This window comes from Cyprinodon tularosa, unplaced genomic scaffold, assembly GCF_016077235.1.
Source record: "Cyprinodon tularosa strain WSP-4 unplaced genomic scaffold, ASM1607723v1 ctg188, whole genome shotgun sequence".
NCBI lineage: Eukaryota > Metazoa > Chordata > Actinopteri > Cyprinodontiformes > Cyprinodontidae > Cyprinodon > Cyprinodon tularosa.
This window is the reverse complement of record NW_024038663.1, coordinates 1,560,987-1,576,049: the sequence shown is the minus strand read 5'-3', so window position 1 is coordinate 1,576,049 and position 15,063 is coordinate 1,560,987. Positions and strand designations below refer to the sequence as shown.

The 15,063-nt window shown below is 39.1% G+C and overlaps 1 protein-coding gene across 11 annotated transcripts in view; it reads left to right on the top strand.

Moving 5' to 3' along the window:
• tenm4 (teneurin transmembrane protein 4) overlaps nucleotides 1-15,063 on the top strand; it is a 275,962-nt gene that overhangs the window by 107,282 nt on the left and 153,617 nt on the right. For 10 of the 11 annotated variants that reach the window (XM_038282837.1, XM_038282838.1, XM_038282835.1 and 7 more), the window contains exon 4: nucleotides 2,901-3,122. The exons of the other annotated variant lie outside the window; for it this stretch is intronic. In XM_038282837.1, the coding sequence (XP_038138765.1) occupies nucleotides 2,901-3,122 (222 nt within the window). The remainder of the gene's footprint in view (nucleotides 1-2,900; nucleotides 3,123-15,063) is intronic. 11 annotated transcript variants of the gene reach the window in all.

Sequence of the window (15,063 nt, the reverse complement as noted above, 5' to 3'; positions counted from 1 at the left end):
AGAATAGAAACCCCACATAACCCAATAGAGGAAGCCGGGCCGTACAGGCCATGAAATGACAAGCAAACTCCACCAAACAGGCTCCTTTACCCACTCAAATTAAACAAACTAAGATTATACTAAAAGCGTCAGACTGTTGTAAATATAATTCCAGTCCCCAATGACCTTAAATAAAGAACACATACCAAAGAGTCTCTAACTTCCAGGTGTTCCGCGGTTCTGTAAAGTTTCTGCAAAGATCTCTGCATCCTCCGGAGAGGTGAACGTCTTATCCGTGGAGCCGATGGTGACCCGTAAGCACGCCGGGTACAGGACGCCACATCTCGCTCCAGCACCTTGCAGCCGCTTCTTCACACTGTCAAACGCCTGCCGCTGCCTCATCACCTCCGCCGGGTAATCTGGGAAGATGTAGATCGGCTTATCCTTGTGGTGGAGGGGAAACTGTTGACGAGCCAGCCGCAGAATCGTCTCCCTCACATGGAAGTAGTGAATACGTGCAATCATTGCTCGCGGGCGCGCGTTGTCACCTGGCAGCCTGCTTCCCAGCCGATGCGCCCGGTCCACCTCCAGCTGTGCGGGAAAATGCTCCGCGCCGAGCAAATCCGGGATGAACTTAATTAGGAACTCTCTTGGATTTCCACCCTCGATCTTTTCCGGCAACCCGATGATTTTAATATTCTGCCTCCTGGAACGGGCTTCAAAGTCGGTCATTTTCGCGCGAAGAGTTTCGTTCTCTGCCTGCATCTTGGCGCAGGTCTCCTCCAGTTTGGAAAGGCGACCTCCGTGGTTGGATGCAGCATCCTCCACCTCCTTAATCCGATCAACCAGGTTTAATAAGGACGCCTGGGTTGAGGCAAGAGTTGCCTCAAGATCGTTAAATCTATCAGTCATTGTCTTACTCATATTATTTATTGCTGAAAGGATGGTAGAAGACTCCACATCATGCTCGTGCGCTGGTTCAGGTTCAGTTGCCGATTTTCCTTGCTTAGCTAGCTCCAGCACGTGCTGTGCAGTCGTCTCCTCTGAAGCCTTATCTTGCTTCTTTCCTTTATCTGCCTTGGGTTTAGTCATCCTCAATGTCAAACCAGTTGGTCAGAGTGCTGGGGGACCGAAATATCAGTGAAATATCAATATAGATAAGAAATTATTTCTAAGTGGTAAGGAGCCACAAAAAACACGTCTACTCCATACGCTGCTCACTAGCGCCCCCCCACAAAATTCTATTTGCAGCTTCATGTTTTTTGTAGTTTTTAAATGTAAGGTGAAGCCGCCCTTCAAAATGGCTAAGATGAGAAAAACATGCCATTGTTTAAAGAAATGGATGTTAATCTGTAAAATACAAGAAATGACTGCAAGAAAAAGTAACTTTTAAAGACTTGCCACTATATATAGTAGAGGTGTAAATCACACCCCTCATGGCAATTCGATTCAGTATCAATTTCCTGACCCAGTGATTCGATTATTTTCGATGCTCAAAAATCTGCCATGTCTGTCTTGCCTACTGTTTACATGAGTGTGTGTGCATGCGGAAAGAGGGTAGTGGCTAAAGAAAACGAGGTAGGAGGGCAAAATATGTTTAGCGCCACCGCAGCACGGGAGTCAGAATTACGTCCAGGAGCAAAAGGATAAAAATAGACAGAAAAGAAAAAAACATGAATCAATACTCATGCAGACGTGTCGATGCATCGGATTGTCGGCTGTTGGATCGATGCATCGATACAAACGATTATTATTTACACTCCTAATATACAGTCAAAGGACAAAATGAAATGCCCAAACAAACAAAACACAGTTACTTCCATCTTGGGGTCACCACTCCTCTAGCCTCGTGAGACCATCCTGATCTCGCGAGCTTTGAAGGTTTCACTCGCAGATCAGTCTGGCCACTTTCTGTTAAAGAAAATTTGGAGCAGTTCACCAAATGAACGTCCAATCAGCGGTGGCTTTGAGGCGGGTTGAGGTGTGACGCAACGAGAAGCGCGACAGTTCAGTCTAAAGAAAATGGCGGCTTCAGCTGATGAAACTAGTGTTAGCGTGGCTATCGAGCAAGTTTTATCGGAATTACAGAGTATTTCTTTACTGAAAGAAGAGCAAAACACTTCTCTGGAGGCTTTTCTCAGAGGAAAAGATGTTTTTGCTTGTCTCCTGACTGGTTTTGGCAAGAGTTAGCCTGGCTTGTGGTTGTGTTTTCGTCATCGCTCTGTTAGTACGTCATATGCTTCGTTGATCTGATTGTTTATTTGGCCTGTCTATCACCAACATAGGCCAATCAGCTAACCAGTATTTTTGCCACTTCCCAAAATTACTTCAACGGAAGGTTTCCAGATGGATATGCTGAGCAAATCCATCTGGTTACCACTCCTCCATGACAACCACTTATTTTACCACACATCTTTGCACAGTTGCAATGACATTATGGAGGGTGCTGTATATTATAAGTATAAACTAAAGTATATTTTAATCTATAAAAAAAAAAAGCAAGTTGCCCAAAATGAAATAATATCATTGCCAAATTAATCTAAGTGATTTTACAAAGTTTGTGCAGATTTGAAACAATGTAAAAAATATATATGTGTGTGTGTGTGTTTTATTTTTGTTTTTCATTATTTTAAAACAAGATTTATTTTGAAAAGGTGTGTTTTATTTCACTTTTTTTAAATTGAAAGCAGTGCCAGGCATATGTCTTCTCTGTTCGCTCTCAAAGTCATTTTGGTTGTTTGTATTGTTCCTACCAGCTGGGGTGAGTGGCAGAGACAAAGGCAGATGTGTCCCTGTTTGTTTTTGAAGTGTTAGAGTTAAGTCTTCCATGTGTGCGTGTCTGTTCTGCTTCTGTGTGATGATGCCTGTGTTTGGGTGTTTCATTCCCCCCCCCATGTGTTGTCTCTGTTTGTGGTCCACAGGTCCTCCGCTGCATTGTTCATCCGCCTCCTCCTCCCCTGTTGAGCAGCTCCCATACCCTCCCCCTTCCATTCCAGCCAATGAGAACCAGGGGAGGTTGCTAGGTAACAGTGCAGCTCAGCCAGCCCAGGACTCTGACTCTGAGGATGAGTTTGGCCCCAATTCATTCTTAGTTAAAACTGGCTCAGGGAACCTGTATGCCCCTTCTGCTGCAACTGCTGATGGTGAGTTGGGTGTCACACTACTGTTGCTTTCAGGAGGTGAGCCTCCCCCCTGCTCCTGGATGTGTTGTGTTACAGGTCATGCAGATGCCTACGAGCAAGATAATGTCCTTTTTTTCTTTAAGCATCTTGAGATAAATTTGAAGCTTGGAGTCGATATGTAGCCCCAGGAAATGAGCAGAACTCTCTGAAGTCAGGTCAGCAAAGTTCATAGCAAAGAGATGGGCGATTTTGGCTCAGCAGAAGATTTGTCACTGATATATCTTTTCAGTTTCACTTTCGGTTGTTTGGAGTAAATGTCTAGCATCCTTTAGAAACAGCAGCCTGCATGCAACCTTTTACAAAAAGAAACAAGAGACCAAGGAAAGTTATTACACGTCGGGTGCAAGGTAGATCTTTAGTGTCACAATTCATAAGTGTCCTTTCATCTGAGCTGTATGAAGTTTTGCGGACTCACTGTGTGGCTTCTCATTAAAAAGCATCAGCTGTTTATTTATGTTGAAATGCAGTCTCCTGCTGGCACCCTGACACTTATTCAGTGTGACAGAATGACATTTCAGCTCAAAGTGCTAACATAGTGTTGACAGTCGACAAAAAAATCTGAGAGTGTAAAGCTGTATGTTTACTAAGTAGGAAGCAGAATGTGTCAGAAATGATATCAGAAGTGAAGTTACTAATTTCACTCTACAGGATGTTCTTTGGGTTCAGTTCTGCTATCAGACATCAAAGCTTAACATATTAAAGGTAGTAAAATTGTTTTATTCATATTTATGTTGTTTCTTGAAATGTTATGTTGGGATTTAAATTATCAACATGTTGAGCCATTTAAAATGTTGTAGTGGTCAAAAAAGAGCTTCATGCTTGATCATTTTAAAACAAAGGAAATGTGATTTGAGTTTAGGTTTAAAGTCTTAACAGCAAGTTCCCATCCCAATAGATCCCACTTTGTGATCTCTCTTAGAACTATACTGCATTAAAAGGAAAAACAGCAATGCAGATTGTTTGATAAAGGTTGTGAAATACAAAACAAAAAATTAATAATCAGGGATATTTTTATCATATTAATGTTGATATGCATAATTTGTCATTTTTCAAAATGTTTTTCTTAAATGTAAAGCTAGGCTGGTATTGACAAATAATATTTTTAATGCTTTAGATGAATAGGACGAAAAAAACCCTGATGTTTATTTTTACAATCCCAAAAAAAAAATCCCTGATCTATGGAAAATGAATCAACACCAATCTCTGTGACTTGGTATTACTTATAATTAATTAAAGTGTTGTTTTTTTTCAATTCTGGAAACAGATGCACAATCTTAAAACACAGCAGTCATGCATTATCTGCATGTACAATCTCATAAAATTATTGGTGTTTAGAGAAACAAATTTTCCACATGTCGGCTTTTGCATGCAAAACCAATTTGTTAAGGCTTTTAGCATAGATGCCTTATTACTAAAACAGCTACCTCAGTCTTTCACTGTTGGAGTAATACTAAAACAGCATAAATAATTAACTAATTGATCAAGCTCACTAGTTAACTAGCCAAAGGGTCTAATTATATGAATTTCCAATGCATCCTGACTGGCTTCTTAGAACTCCTGCAGAATGAGTTATTAATCCCCCTGCAAATCTTCCTGCTAATTCCTCTGCAGTGGTCACCCAGCCAGCAGTGGCACAACTGGCTCAAGGCAAAATAGGTGGAGGGGGTCTGGCCTTAACGGTGTCAGATTTTCCTCACAACAATGAAAGTGATTTGCATGAGTAGATTGTTTAGTTTAGCCTCAGGCTGTCAGGAAGAGGGCTACGGAGGAATTTCACCACCTTAAGTTACTACCTCTGGTTGTCATTAGGGCTAGGTAGAACGTTTCATTAAGTGGCTTAGTGCACACTGCACAAACTATTGTAAAATGAGTAAAAGAATTCTTAAAACCAGTGTATGGACCCTTTAATTGAGGTGGCAAACAAAATTTTCCGCTAATAGAATATGAATGTCTTAAATAAAAGATTTAGATATAATGCTCTTGTCTTATTCCATTGGCAAAGTGCATCACTTACCTTCTCAATTCAAGAAAAAAATACACTTAATTTAGATAAAATTGATACTTTTTGCGGTGCAGTAGAGAACTCTTGGCTAAGCACTTAGTATAAAGTTTTCTTAAAAGTAAGAACGCTCCTGACCAGAAACAAAGATAGAGTAGGATCTCTATGTTTATCCTTGTTGTGTCAATCTAGACTAAAGTGTTGCAGATTCTTAGTTGAACCACAAACAGAGCTTACTTATCTTGTTTGTCACAGGCCAAATGGAATCTTGTTTTGAGTTTTGACTTTTATTCTTAGTAGTAAAACTCCCATTTAAATTTTGAAAAGAGCAGCAAAGCAATTCCATATTTACATAAATAAATAAATCTACACAGATAAGCTTTCTCTGTATCTTTATTCTCCCTGTAGTTTCAGCTCCTTATCCAAATATTTAGTAAGCTGGGTAACTTTGTTTATTCCATTCTGGTATCTCTCATTTTTGATTAATAGGGGAAAAAAATGACTCTTTCACTCCAGTGAACAGCACTGCGTTCATTCGTTTTGTGGCAAATAATATATGTAGCTAAATAACTCTATCAATCAGGGCTTGTTTTTGCAGAATGAAATCACTTGATTGGAAACTATTCAGTGTGACATTGTTACATAGAACTAAATAAATCTAATATTCACAAGGTGACAAAAAAAAAGTAGTGAGAGTTGGAAAAAATGGGGGTGAGGCGTTGGATGTGTTTGTTAGAATGGTAATAAAAAGATTGCACATTCTCAGATTTTCTTAACAAAACAGATGCAATACTTTGTTTTTGTTTTTTCTTGTTTTTTAATTTTAGAAAATGTTCCTAAAAGTAAAGGAGAATTAAGTATTCAAGGCAGGATTTGAGCAGGATTTACATGTGCAAAAAACATCTATTTAAAAGCCACCGTGACAAAAAAGGACTAGAATTCCAAATCAGATCTCTTTGATATGCAAGCCAGGCTTTGAAGAAATGTTAAGTTTGTAGCTCCTACTGTGTAGGAAAGAAAAAAAGTTTTTTTTATTTTTTTTATTGAGAGTATACAAGGAGAAAGAATACGTATGCCTCTAGTAATCATTTCATAGTGGAAACCTTCCACAAAAAAAAAAACAAAAAAAAAACAGGTGGTTTTTATCTTTTCCGATTACAATTGCCCAAGGTTGTCTTCGAGTCCAAATGCAAGACTTAAAATGTTCTGGTGGATTTTGAACAAGTGAAAGCTCTCGGTGGCATATCATTATTCACATTAGAAGCCTCCGAGGCTGCTGTGTGTTTTTTATTTATTTTCAGAGTGGGGTGAGGGCGAGTCCTGTTTTTTATTTCTGGGAAGACTAAGCAGTGGTTCCTCTAAGGTTGATGAGGCTGCTCGCTGAAGCCTGCAGTCCTATTGTCAAGCATGTGTCTCTGCGTGGCCTTCGGCTTTCTCTGAGGGTCTTCTTCCTGGGGAGAATGCCAGTTAGAGCCCGCTGTCATGCTGAGCAGCAAGATCTCAGACACTGCAGCCTCCCCGTATTAGCATCTCTTAATGCGAAGCAGCATGGGGTCGGCCAGTATCAGCTTTCAGTGCGATCGGACGGCCCTGTGAAAGGGGCCAGCCCTCCGAGCGGCTTGCAGCTGACCAAGCAGGAATGGTGCGTTGAGCAGAAGGCTCGGGGACGCAGCCGTGTGTGAATTCAAATATGTCTTCATTTGAACTGCTTAATCATTCCCCCCCTGAGTCTGCAAAGACGGAACAGAAATGTGGTTAAAAGAGGTCACACCAGAAAGTAATTTAACCACCGACACCGAGAGGAATAGAACTATCTGAGGCTAAATAATATTTTCATGAGCAACACATGGCACCCTGATTTTTCTGAACTCACAGTTTGGACATGAGAAATATTTTCTTACTATCTACAGAGGCTTGCACAATATTAATAAACGTTATTCCATTTCACATTCCCCATTTCATAATAACCACAAACCTTAGAGTGATTTATTGATATCTTAACATAAGATGGAGTGTCTTTGTTAATCTGATTAGCATGTGGTCCACATGCAGCCCCCTCTGAGCCAGTCTTTCCTAGTTTCCTATCTATTTCTATTTTATAAAATAGCTTAAACTATGATTGGATGAAGAGTATCTGTCGAGTATAGCTACAAATTCACATTTTAACTTGTCTGGGTCGCTCAAACTTATTAAAATCCTTTGATGTAAGCCATTCTGCCAAAATTGTGGCTGTATGCGTGAGGTCACTGTGCTCCAAAATTTCTAAAGCCTTTTGCAGTCGCTCTTCTTCTCATTATTATGCTGTATTTAGCTCTACCCATCTTCTCATCTGTTCTAACCAGCTTCACTGTCTCTGCAGTATTACGCAGCTACTTGCTTCATCTTTCTCAAGTGGCTGTGGTTGTATGTGTATGTGTGGCCATGTTTTTGTTACCTTTTTGGAACAATTTCCCAGTAAAATAGGTACTTGTGGGGACCAATGACTGGTGTGTGTTTGTGTGCGTGCGTATGTATGTGTGTGTGTGTGTGCGCGCACTTGTATAGAACCCAGAGTGAGGACCATTTTTCCAATTTCACCCCCTCAATGAGGACCAGTTGTTGTAAAGCGGTGAAGTTTTGCTGGTACTCACAAGGTATTTTTTGCTAATGGTTAGGTTTAGGGCTAAAATCTAAATTGGGTTAGGGTTAGTGGGAGGTATGCATTTGTAATGGTTAGGTTTAGGGTTAGTTTTATGGTTAGGGCATAGAATGCAAGTCAATGCATGGTCCCCACTACATATAGCAGAACAAATGTGTGTGTATGGGTGAAAGGGTAAGTTGCAGGATTTTGTTGTTTGTTCAGCACTTAGCATTTTGAATATTGGTCAAAGATTTGGTCCTTTTCCACTTGTCTATATGGGGCAAATTGTGAAGCTGATAATTGTTTTATAAAATAGGTTTTAGTGAAAAATAAAATGTTCATTTGTTTGCATATACTATTTTAAGAAGTATTTAGCTCCTCGCTGGATAGTCTGTCATATTATCTACATCACTGGTGGACAGCGTCATAGGAGAATTGTAATGGGTTCATTTAATAATTATTCCACCAGTTTTTAGGCTAAACTTAATGTTATATCAAGGTAATAGGGTAAGGCAGGATGCATATTTATGCATGTCACACTGTTAAGGTTGTTTGTTTACAATTTCTTTCATCTTACAGAATCTGCTTTACTATTTGTTCTTTCACACAAAAACTCTGTAAAATATGCCAAAGGTTGTTGTTGTTAAATGAGAAAATGGGAAAGTCCTAGGCCAGTAAGCACTTTTACAAAGCACTGTAAGTCATCAGTATAGTGAGGTCAATAGACAATTTATCCATTTATATTTGCCAGGTTGTTTGTCAGTTTCCAGTTACCCATTCAGAAAACCTACATATCTTCTTTCCACTGACATAAATTTAAATGCATGATGATTGCAGACCATCTGTGCCTTCTAACAAAATCTTCAACCTCTTGATGGATTTGTAGCAGAGTGGCATACAGAAGAGAGTATACGTAGCCACTTGTCTTGTTCTTGCTAAGGTAGCTCAAAGAATGACAGAAAATCTATGAGATCTAAGGAAGGCCGTGTAAAACATATGCCAGTGCTGGTCTTAATGGATTTAGGTTGAAAACTGGGGCAGGGGCTTTTTATAATAGTTTTTATAAATCGGTGTTCTTTGTGAAACCTGGCAGCAGCTTGTTTTACTTCTTCAAAAGCAGCACATCTGTCTTCTTGTGGTTGGTAGTAAAAATCAAGCTTTATTTGCATTCTACAAACTTGTTTTTCCCTAAGGGAGAACCAGTGAAGAGCCGAGAAGTGTGTTGTTTGTGGTACCTGTTACATCTCAAATGGTTCTTTGGAAGACAGCTAGAATTCCCACATGTCTCTTTCCCCTCAGATTTTTTTTTTTTAATGGGGTAAGAAACAGCAGGGCTTGGAGAGAACACCAGCTCCACAGAGCCACTATGTTGTGCTGCTTCACTGCATTCATGACAAATTCTATTTGTATTTTTAAAGACAAATCTTACTCGGCTGGAAATTTTGCTCTTGCGATTAACCATCCGGGATGTGGCTTGAGCCAGCGAGATCTGATGATTTATATTGCTGCTGGATGACTTTTGATTAATTCTCCATTAAACGATTTGCACCTCGATGGGCTGAGTGGATGTTTAGGGCATATTCTATCACTTTATATCATCAGATGTGGTCATCTGTTATGCACTTTTGTTGTTCAGGGAGACACATTTCCCTCGGCTCTACATACAAATTAAGTCAAGAATTCAGGCCAGGTTTTGCGGGAAAAAACAACTGTGAAGTGTTTTTTTATTCTCACTTATATTAGGTATTTATCTTGTTTTAGGCTTGGAATATCGTACATATTATGTGTATTTGACAGAAAATTCCTAGTTTTACTGGGTTTAGCAAATGCAACTGTCAAACTAAATGTATAACCACATAAAGAGGGTGCAGCACTACATGCAGCTTTTTAGCATCACTGTATATTGATTGGTGTTTATGTTGTTGTTGATTACTCCTGCTGTGGAAATTATAGCGTTGTGTCGCTGCAAAATCTAACATCTGGAAGCAAAGCATCTGCTTAAATCTGAACCCGTCTCACAAAAGGCTGATTTACTGGTATACTATAACACATGTAACTCTTTCCAGGATGAGTGCATTGCTGATTTTAGTCCCTATAATTTGTTCAAGCTGGTGTGCCAAAATCAGGGTAAGCAAAAAACAGAAGGTAGTTCAGGGAGGACATTATTGGATATGTGTTTTAATTGACTTTTGTGGTACAAATGATTCTACAGAAAGGAAATGTTAGTTTTCAGGCATGCTACGCTGTCTTATTTCAGGATAGTCACGTTTCTAATTTAGACCTTTTTCTGGGTGTTTGAATTCATTGCATTCGTTGCAAGAAAAATTTGGCAGAACCCATCAGCCCTGGCAGAGCGAAGGGTGTTTATATGAAAATAAAACTACCTCTCAACTCTAGAATTTCAATATCAAAAGATGTTGATGCATTTCAGAAATTTACCACAGAGTCTAATCCACCTCTAAAATATTCTGATTAATACAGAACAATTAGACACGTACAGCAGGGGGTTCCATGCCAGCCAAACATTAACTTGGTTGACTTAAAATGGGAAATGTTTGCGTTGTGTGAAATCTTTTGAATGAGCATATTTTGAAATATATTGTTGGTCATTTTGTGGTGTAATAGAATATATCTTAAAGGAATAGTACACCCAAAACATGATTAGCCTTCATTTTCTACTCACCTCCATGCTGAACAACACTCTGGAGTACTTTTTTGATATCTCAAATGCATCTGGAGATCTGGGAGGCTTCTTGCTGTCTGCTGACATTCAAATAATGGAGGTCCATGGCGCCCGAGACAGAAAGGTCCATAAAAGTCCACAAAAACGTGTCAATATTCCTCCATACTGCTCGTCCAATGTAATCCAAGTGTCCTGAGTGGGTAGCATCCAGAATTTACTCGAAACGAAGTCATTTAAAATGTTTTTAGAGCATAAACAGTAGTGTATAGGATTTCCTAATAGCGCCCCCATGCGCGCTCACGATTCTACGGAAGCCGGCAGACCAAACCAGCGCATTCAGCTCGGCAAAGAACTCATGCTCTTCCTCAACACTGAAGTCCTCAGACATTTTTCTTTCGTTGTTTCTTTCTTTGCACAGGTAAACAGCACATTTCTTCTTCTACGCTTGCATTATCGGCAGACCAGACGCTGAATGCGCACTTTCTTCCGGTTTGGTCTGCCGGCTTCCGTAGAATCGTGAGCGCGCATGGGGGCGCTATTAGGAAATCCTATACACTACTGTTTATGCTCTAAAAACATTCTAAATGACTTCGTTTCGAGTAAATTCTGGATGCTACCCACTCAGGACACTTGGATTACATTGGACGAGCAGTATGGAGGAATATTGACACGTTTTTGTGGACTTTTATGGACCTTTCTGTCTCGGGCGCCATGGACCTCCATTATTTGAATGTCAGCAGCCTCCCAGATCTCCAGATGCATTTGAGATATCAAAAAAGTACTCCAGAGTGTTGTTCAGCATGGAGGTGAGTAGAAAATGAAGGCTAATCATGTTTTGGGTGTACTATTCCTTTAAATCTTTACTTTGCTTTTGTGGAGTTATTTCCTAACAGACTGGACATCTTTCTGTGAGCAATTATAGCAACTTACAATTCCCGTTGTTTCTCAATGTGGGGGATGAGGTCTTGGCTAATGAAGTGGATTCGCCTTAATTACTTGTCTCAGAAAGCATCAGGAGGCCTTAACCATTGCATGCATCTGTTAGGAAGAAAAATGAAACCCCCACATTCCCCAGACTGAATGGATATCATCAGGCCTCTGCTTTGAATGTGATGCGAATGTTTGGCCATTGTAGCAAGGTCTCTATTCTCTGTTCCTCTCATAACAAATGAATCTCCTTTTCTTGGCAATGTTGTTGCGCAAAGCAGGTCAATAGAAAACCATTAATTTTTTTTTCTCTTCTTTTCCTTGGATGGTAGTGAATAATTGTTGCTGAATTGCCACATCTGCGTGGGTCGTGCTGTCCCATGCTTTGTAACACAAAAGGTTTTATTTCTCATTTCATTTTGGTTTTTACAAGGCTAGCATGTATTTAACCTTGCACTGGGAAAATGTGTATTGCAGGACAAAGAGAAGTATGCTCACTGTCAGGCAGGGAACTGGGTCAGGAAGGCCACACAAAATCTCAAAGCAGGGTGTTAAGATGCTGAATTGTAAGTTGCACAAGAGGTCAACAAATTTCTGCAAAGCCAATAGCTACAGACTGCAGAAAGATACAAACTCAGGTGTCAGTCTCTCAAATCAAAACTGGGAGATTGTTTACTACTATATATAAGAGCTCTTACATATACTTAATATTACAGAATGATGAACAATTTGAGGAACTCTTATTCTGTATTATTGGTTTAAAGTAATCATCTTATGAATATTGCTGTTTATCAATGTGCAAATATTCAGTGCAGAATTCAGTGTTTATTGCATGTTATGTTGAAAACAATGTTTTGTGTTTATATTTGTGCTTGATAAACAACAGTGTGTGAACACATTAGATTAACATTGCATATAGTTTAGAGATCTTGCCTATGAATTATTTGTTGTGAGTCTTTTCTTGCTTTTCAGCTAAACTATACACAATAATTAAGAACATGGTCCCAGAAAAAAAAGAAAAAAAAGATTTTGCTGAGATAAATTAGTTGTTAGTCTACATTTGCTCAATGGTCACGCTCCAGGATGTAAAATGCTTGTTTTGGACTGCAGTAGATGCCTTCTGGAGCAGGAATTCATTTGTCCTTTAGATATATTTTGCTGTGTATTTGTGTCATCTCTGTAACTAATTAGCATAACCTTATGAATGGCCTCAGGGATAAGATACATAACTGAGCAGGAGGGAGCTCATCAACCACTGTGTCCTTTTACCTCACGCTGGTATACTTTAAGTGTCTTAACTGCTCCAAGTAATAAATCATCTCTACAAAGACAAGACTTGCTACTTTTAATGTGAGAAATTATCTAAAACTAAACCTAAACTCCAGCAATTGTAATTTATTTCGTTTTAAAGACTTTGAAGATGTATAAGCTTAAAAACAGGTGATTTAATGCAACACATTTGCCAGCTAAATCTTAGGTCTATCTGACGATTGACACGTGTTGATAAGTGACCATTGTGATTCTTAACCCTGAAAACTAAACTAATAGGAGTCCTAACTTGTTGACTGACATGAGTCCGTATTGCTCTAATGACGGGGTTTATTTTAGGAAATAAGCCAACTCTGTGTCTGCATTTTGCCCTCTGAGCTGTAAATTGCCAATTTAGTCCTGAGGATACCTGTGAAATAAAGGAGGCTCAAAGCTACAGAGAAAAGCCTTTCTTTGTAAAGCCAGCAGTTCATTGATTGATGAATGACTTAGAAGACGTGGAAATAAATGGCTACAGAGTGCAAAAAGACATCAGTGCTCGATCTCATGGAGTGTAGGGTATCAAACAGTGAGAAAGGAACTAGAGGCTGCCTCATCTTCTTCTCTACCAGCAACTAAATAAAGAGTCAGTTTGGCACTTCTTACTAAGTTCTCAGTTATTCCTGCCATACAACCCATGTAACTTTATATTTGAAATCTGCTAATAAGTTGTGAGAAACATGCATTGTTAATGAAAGAAATGCTGTCTTCCCTAACCCACATGATTGGCCTAAAAAGCTGCAAGGCTTTGTCAACTTCAGGAAGAGGCTAGCTCATTTGTTTAAACAAGCCAATCCGTGTCTGTTCTTAGTAAACTTACAACGGTCTCAGTGGGAGGCAGAGAGCACACAGTGGTGGAGATCAGTTAGAAAAAATAATGAGCAGGAGAGGATCTGTTATTTTAAGCTTGTTTCATGTGAGATCTTTGTAGTTTGTCATTAAAGGATTTGTAAGATTCTGTTAATTTGTGAGTGAAACTGTTGGTGTGAAAACGTTTGTGTCAATGCTATGCCAGGAAGGTTCGGTTTAGTTTTAATTTAACTTGATTTTTTAGTTCATAAACCTGGACATACTGTGCACTTAATACTGTGTTGTGAAAATCATTCATACCCCATGATTATTTTCCCAAACCTCAATATGTTTACATGAAATTAATTATGACAGGCCATCATTGGGTAATTGTAAGCTATAAGAGTAACAATAGTTGTTGTTTTTTTTTTACTCAAAGAAATAAACATTTGTTGCATGTATTTTTGTCCAAAGCAATGTTGTCGATTAGTGATTATTTCAACAATAAACATAAAATGCAGTTTTCAAATTATGATTCTTTAAAACAAGGGAGGAAAAAGTGCTATACACTGAAAAAATAATAATACAAAAATATTTTTGGCATTTAATTAATCATATTTAGTTACTTTAACTCAGTTGTTTTTTTTTATAGCAGTGTAGGACATAAAACAATTATGTTAAAGTAACTAAATATGATTAAGTAAATGACAAAAGTGGTAACATTATTTTTTTCAGTGTGTATGGCCCTATGTGAAAAAGTAATAACTCCCTAACAATAATACTTGGTTTGGCTGCCCTTAGCAGCAACAACTCCAATTGGTTGATTGTAGTGTTGCACCGATTCCGAGACCAGTATCGGATGGGGCCCCGATACTGCCCTAAAATGGTGGTATCGGTATCGGCGAGTACCAACAAATAGGGCACCGATACCATTTTGAGAGCCATAAGTTTATTCAACTATTGTCACCCATTCCTGGTAGGCAATAAAAAGTTTTACTGGATTCACTTTGTATTAGATTTTTTCCTGCTTCACAAAGGTAGGCAGCAGCTTGACAAAGCCATGATGGCAATTATTTTACATTATTATGGCATCGGTATCGGCCGATACTGCACAGCTAGGTATCGGGTATCGGTATCGGGGCCAAAAAATGGCATCGGCGCAACACTAGTTGTTTGTAATGACTTACAATGAGCCTTTTACAGCACAGTACAGGGATTTTGTCCCTCTTATTTTGGGAGAATTGTTGTAATTCGGTCACATTGGAAAGTTTTCCTGCATGAGAGACTGTTGTAAAAGCATACCGCAACATCTCAATACAATTTAGGTTAGGACTTTGACTATGTCAATCCAAACCATCATTGTCCTGCTTCAGAACTATTTGTTTTAAGTCACAAAGACATGGCTGGACATTCTCCTTTAGGACTTTTTGAAAGATGTCAGAATTTGTGGTTCCATTGATCACAGATCTTTCCTGTCCTGAAGCATCAAAAATACAGCCCCAGACTGTCAAACTATCACCAAACATTTTTATTGCAACTGCAGTAAAGTATGATGTTCTTTTACTGAATTGCGTTC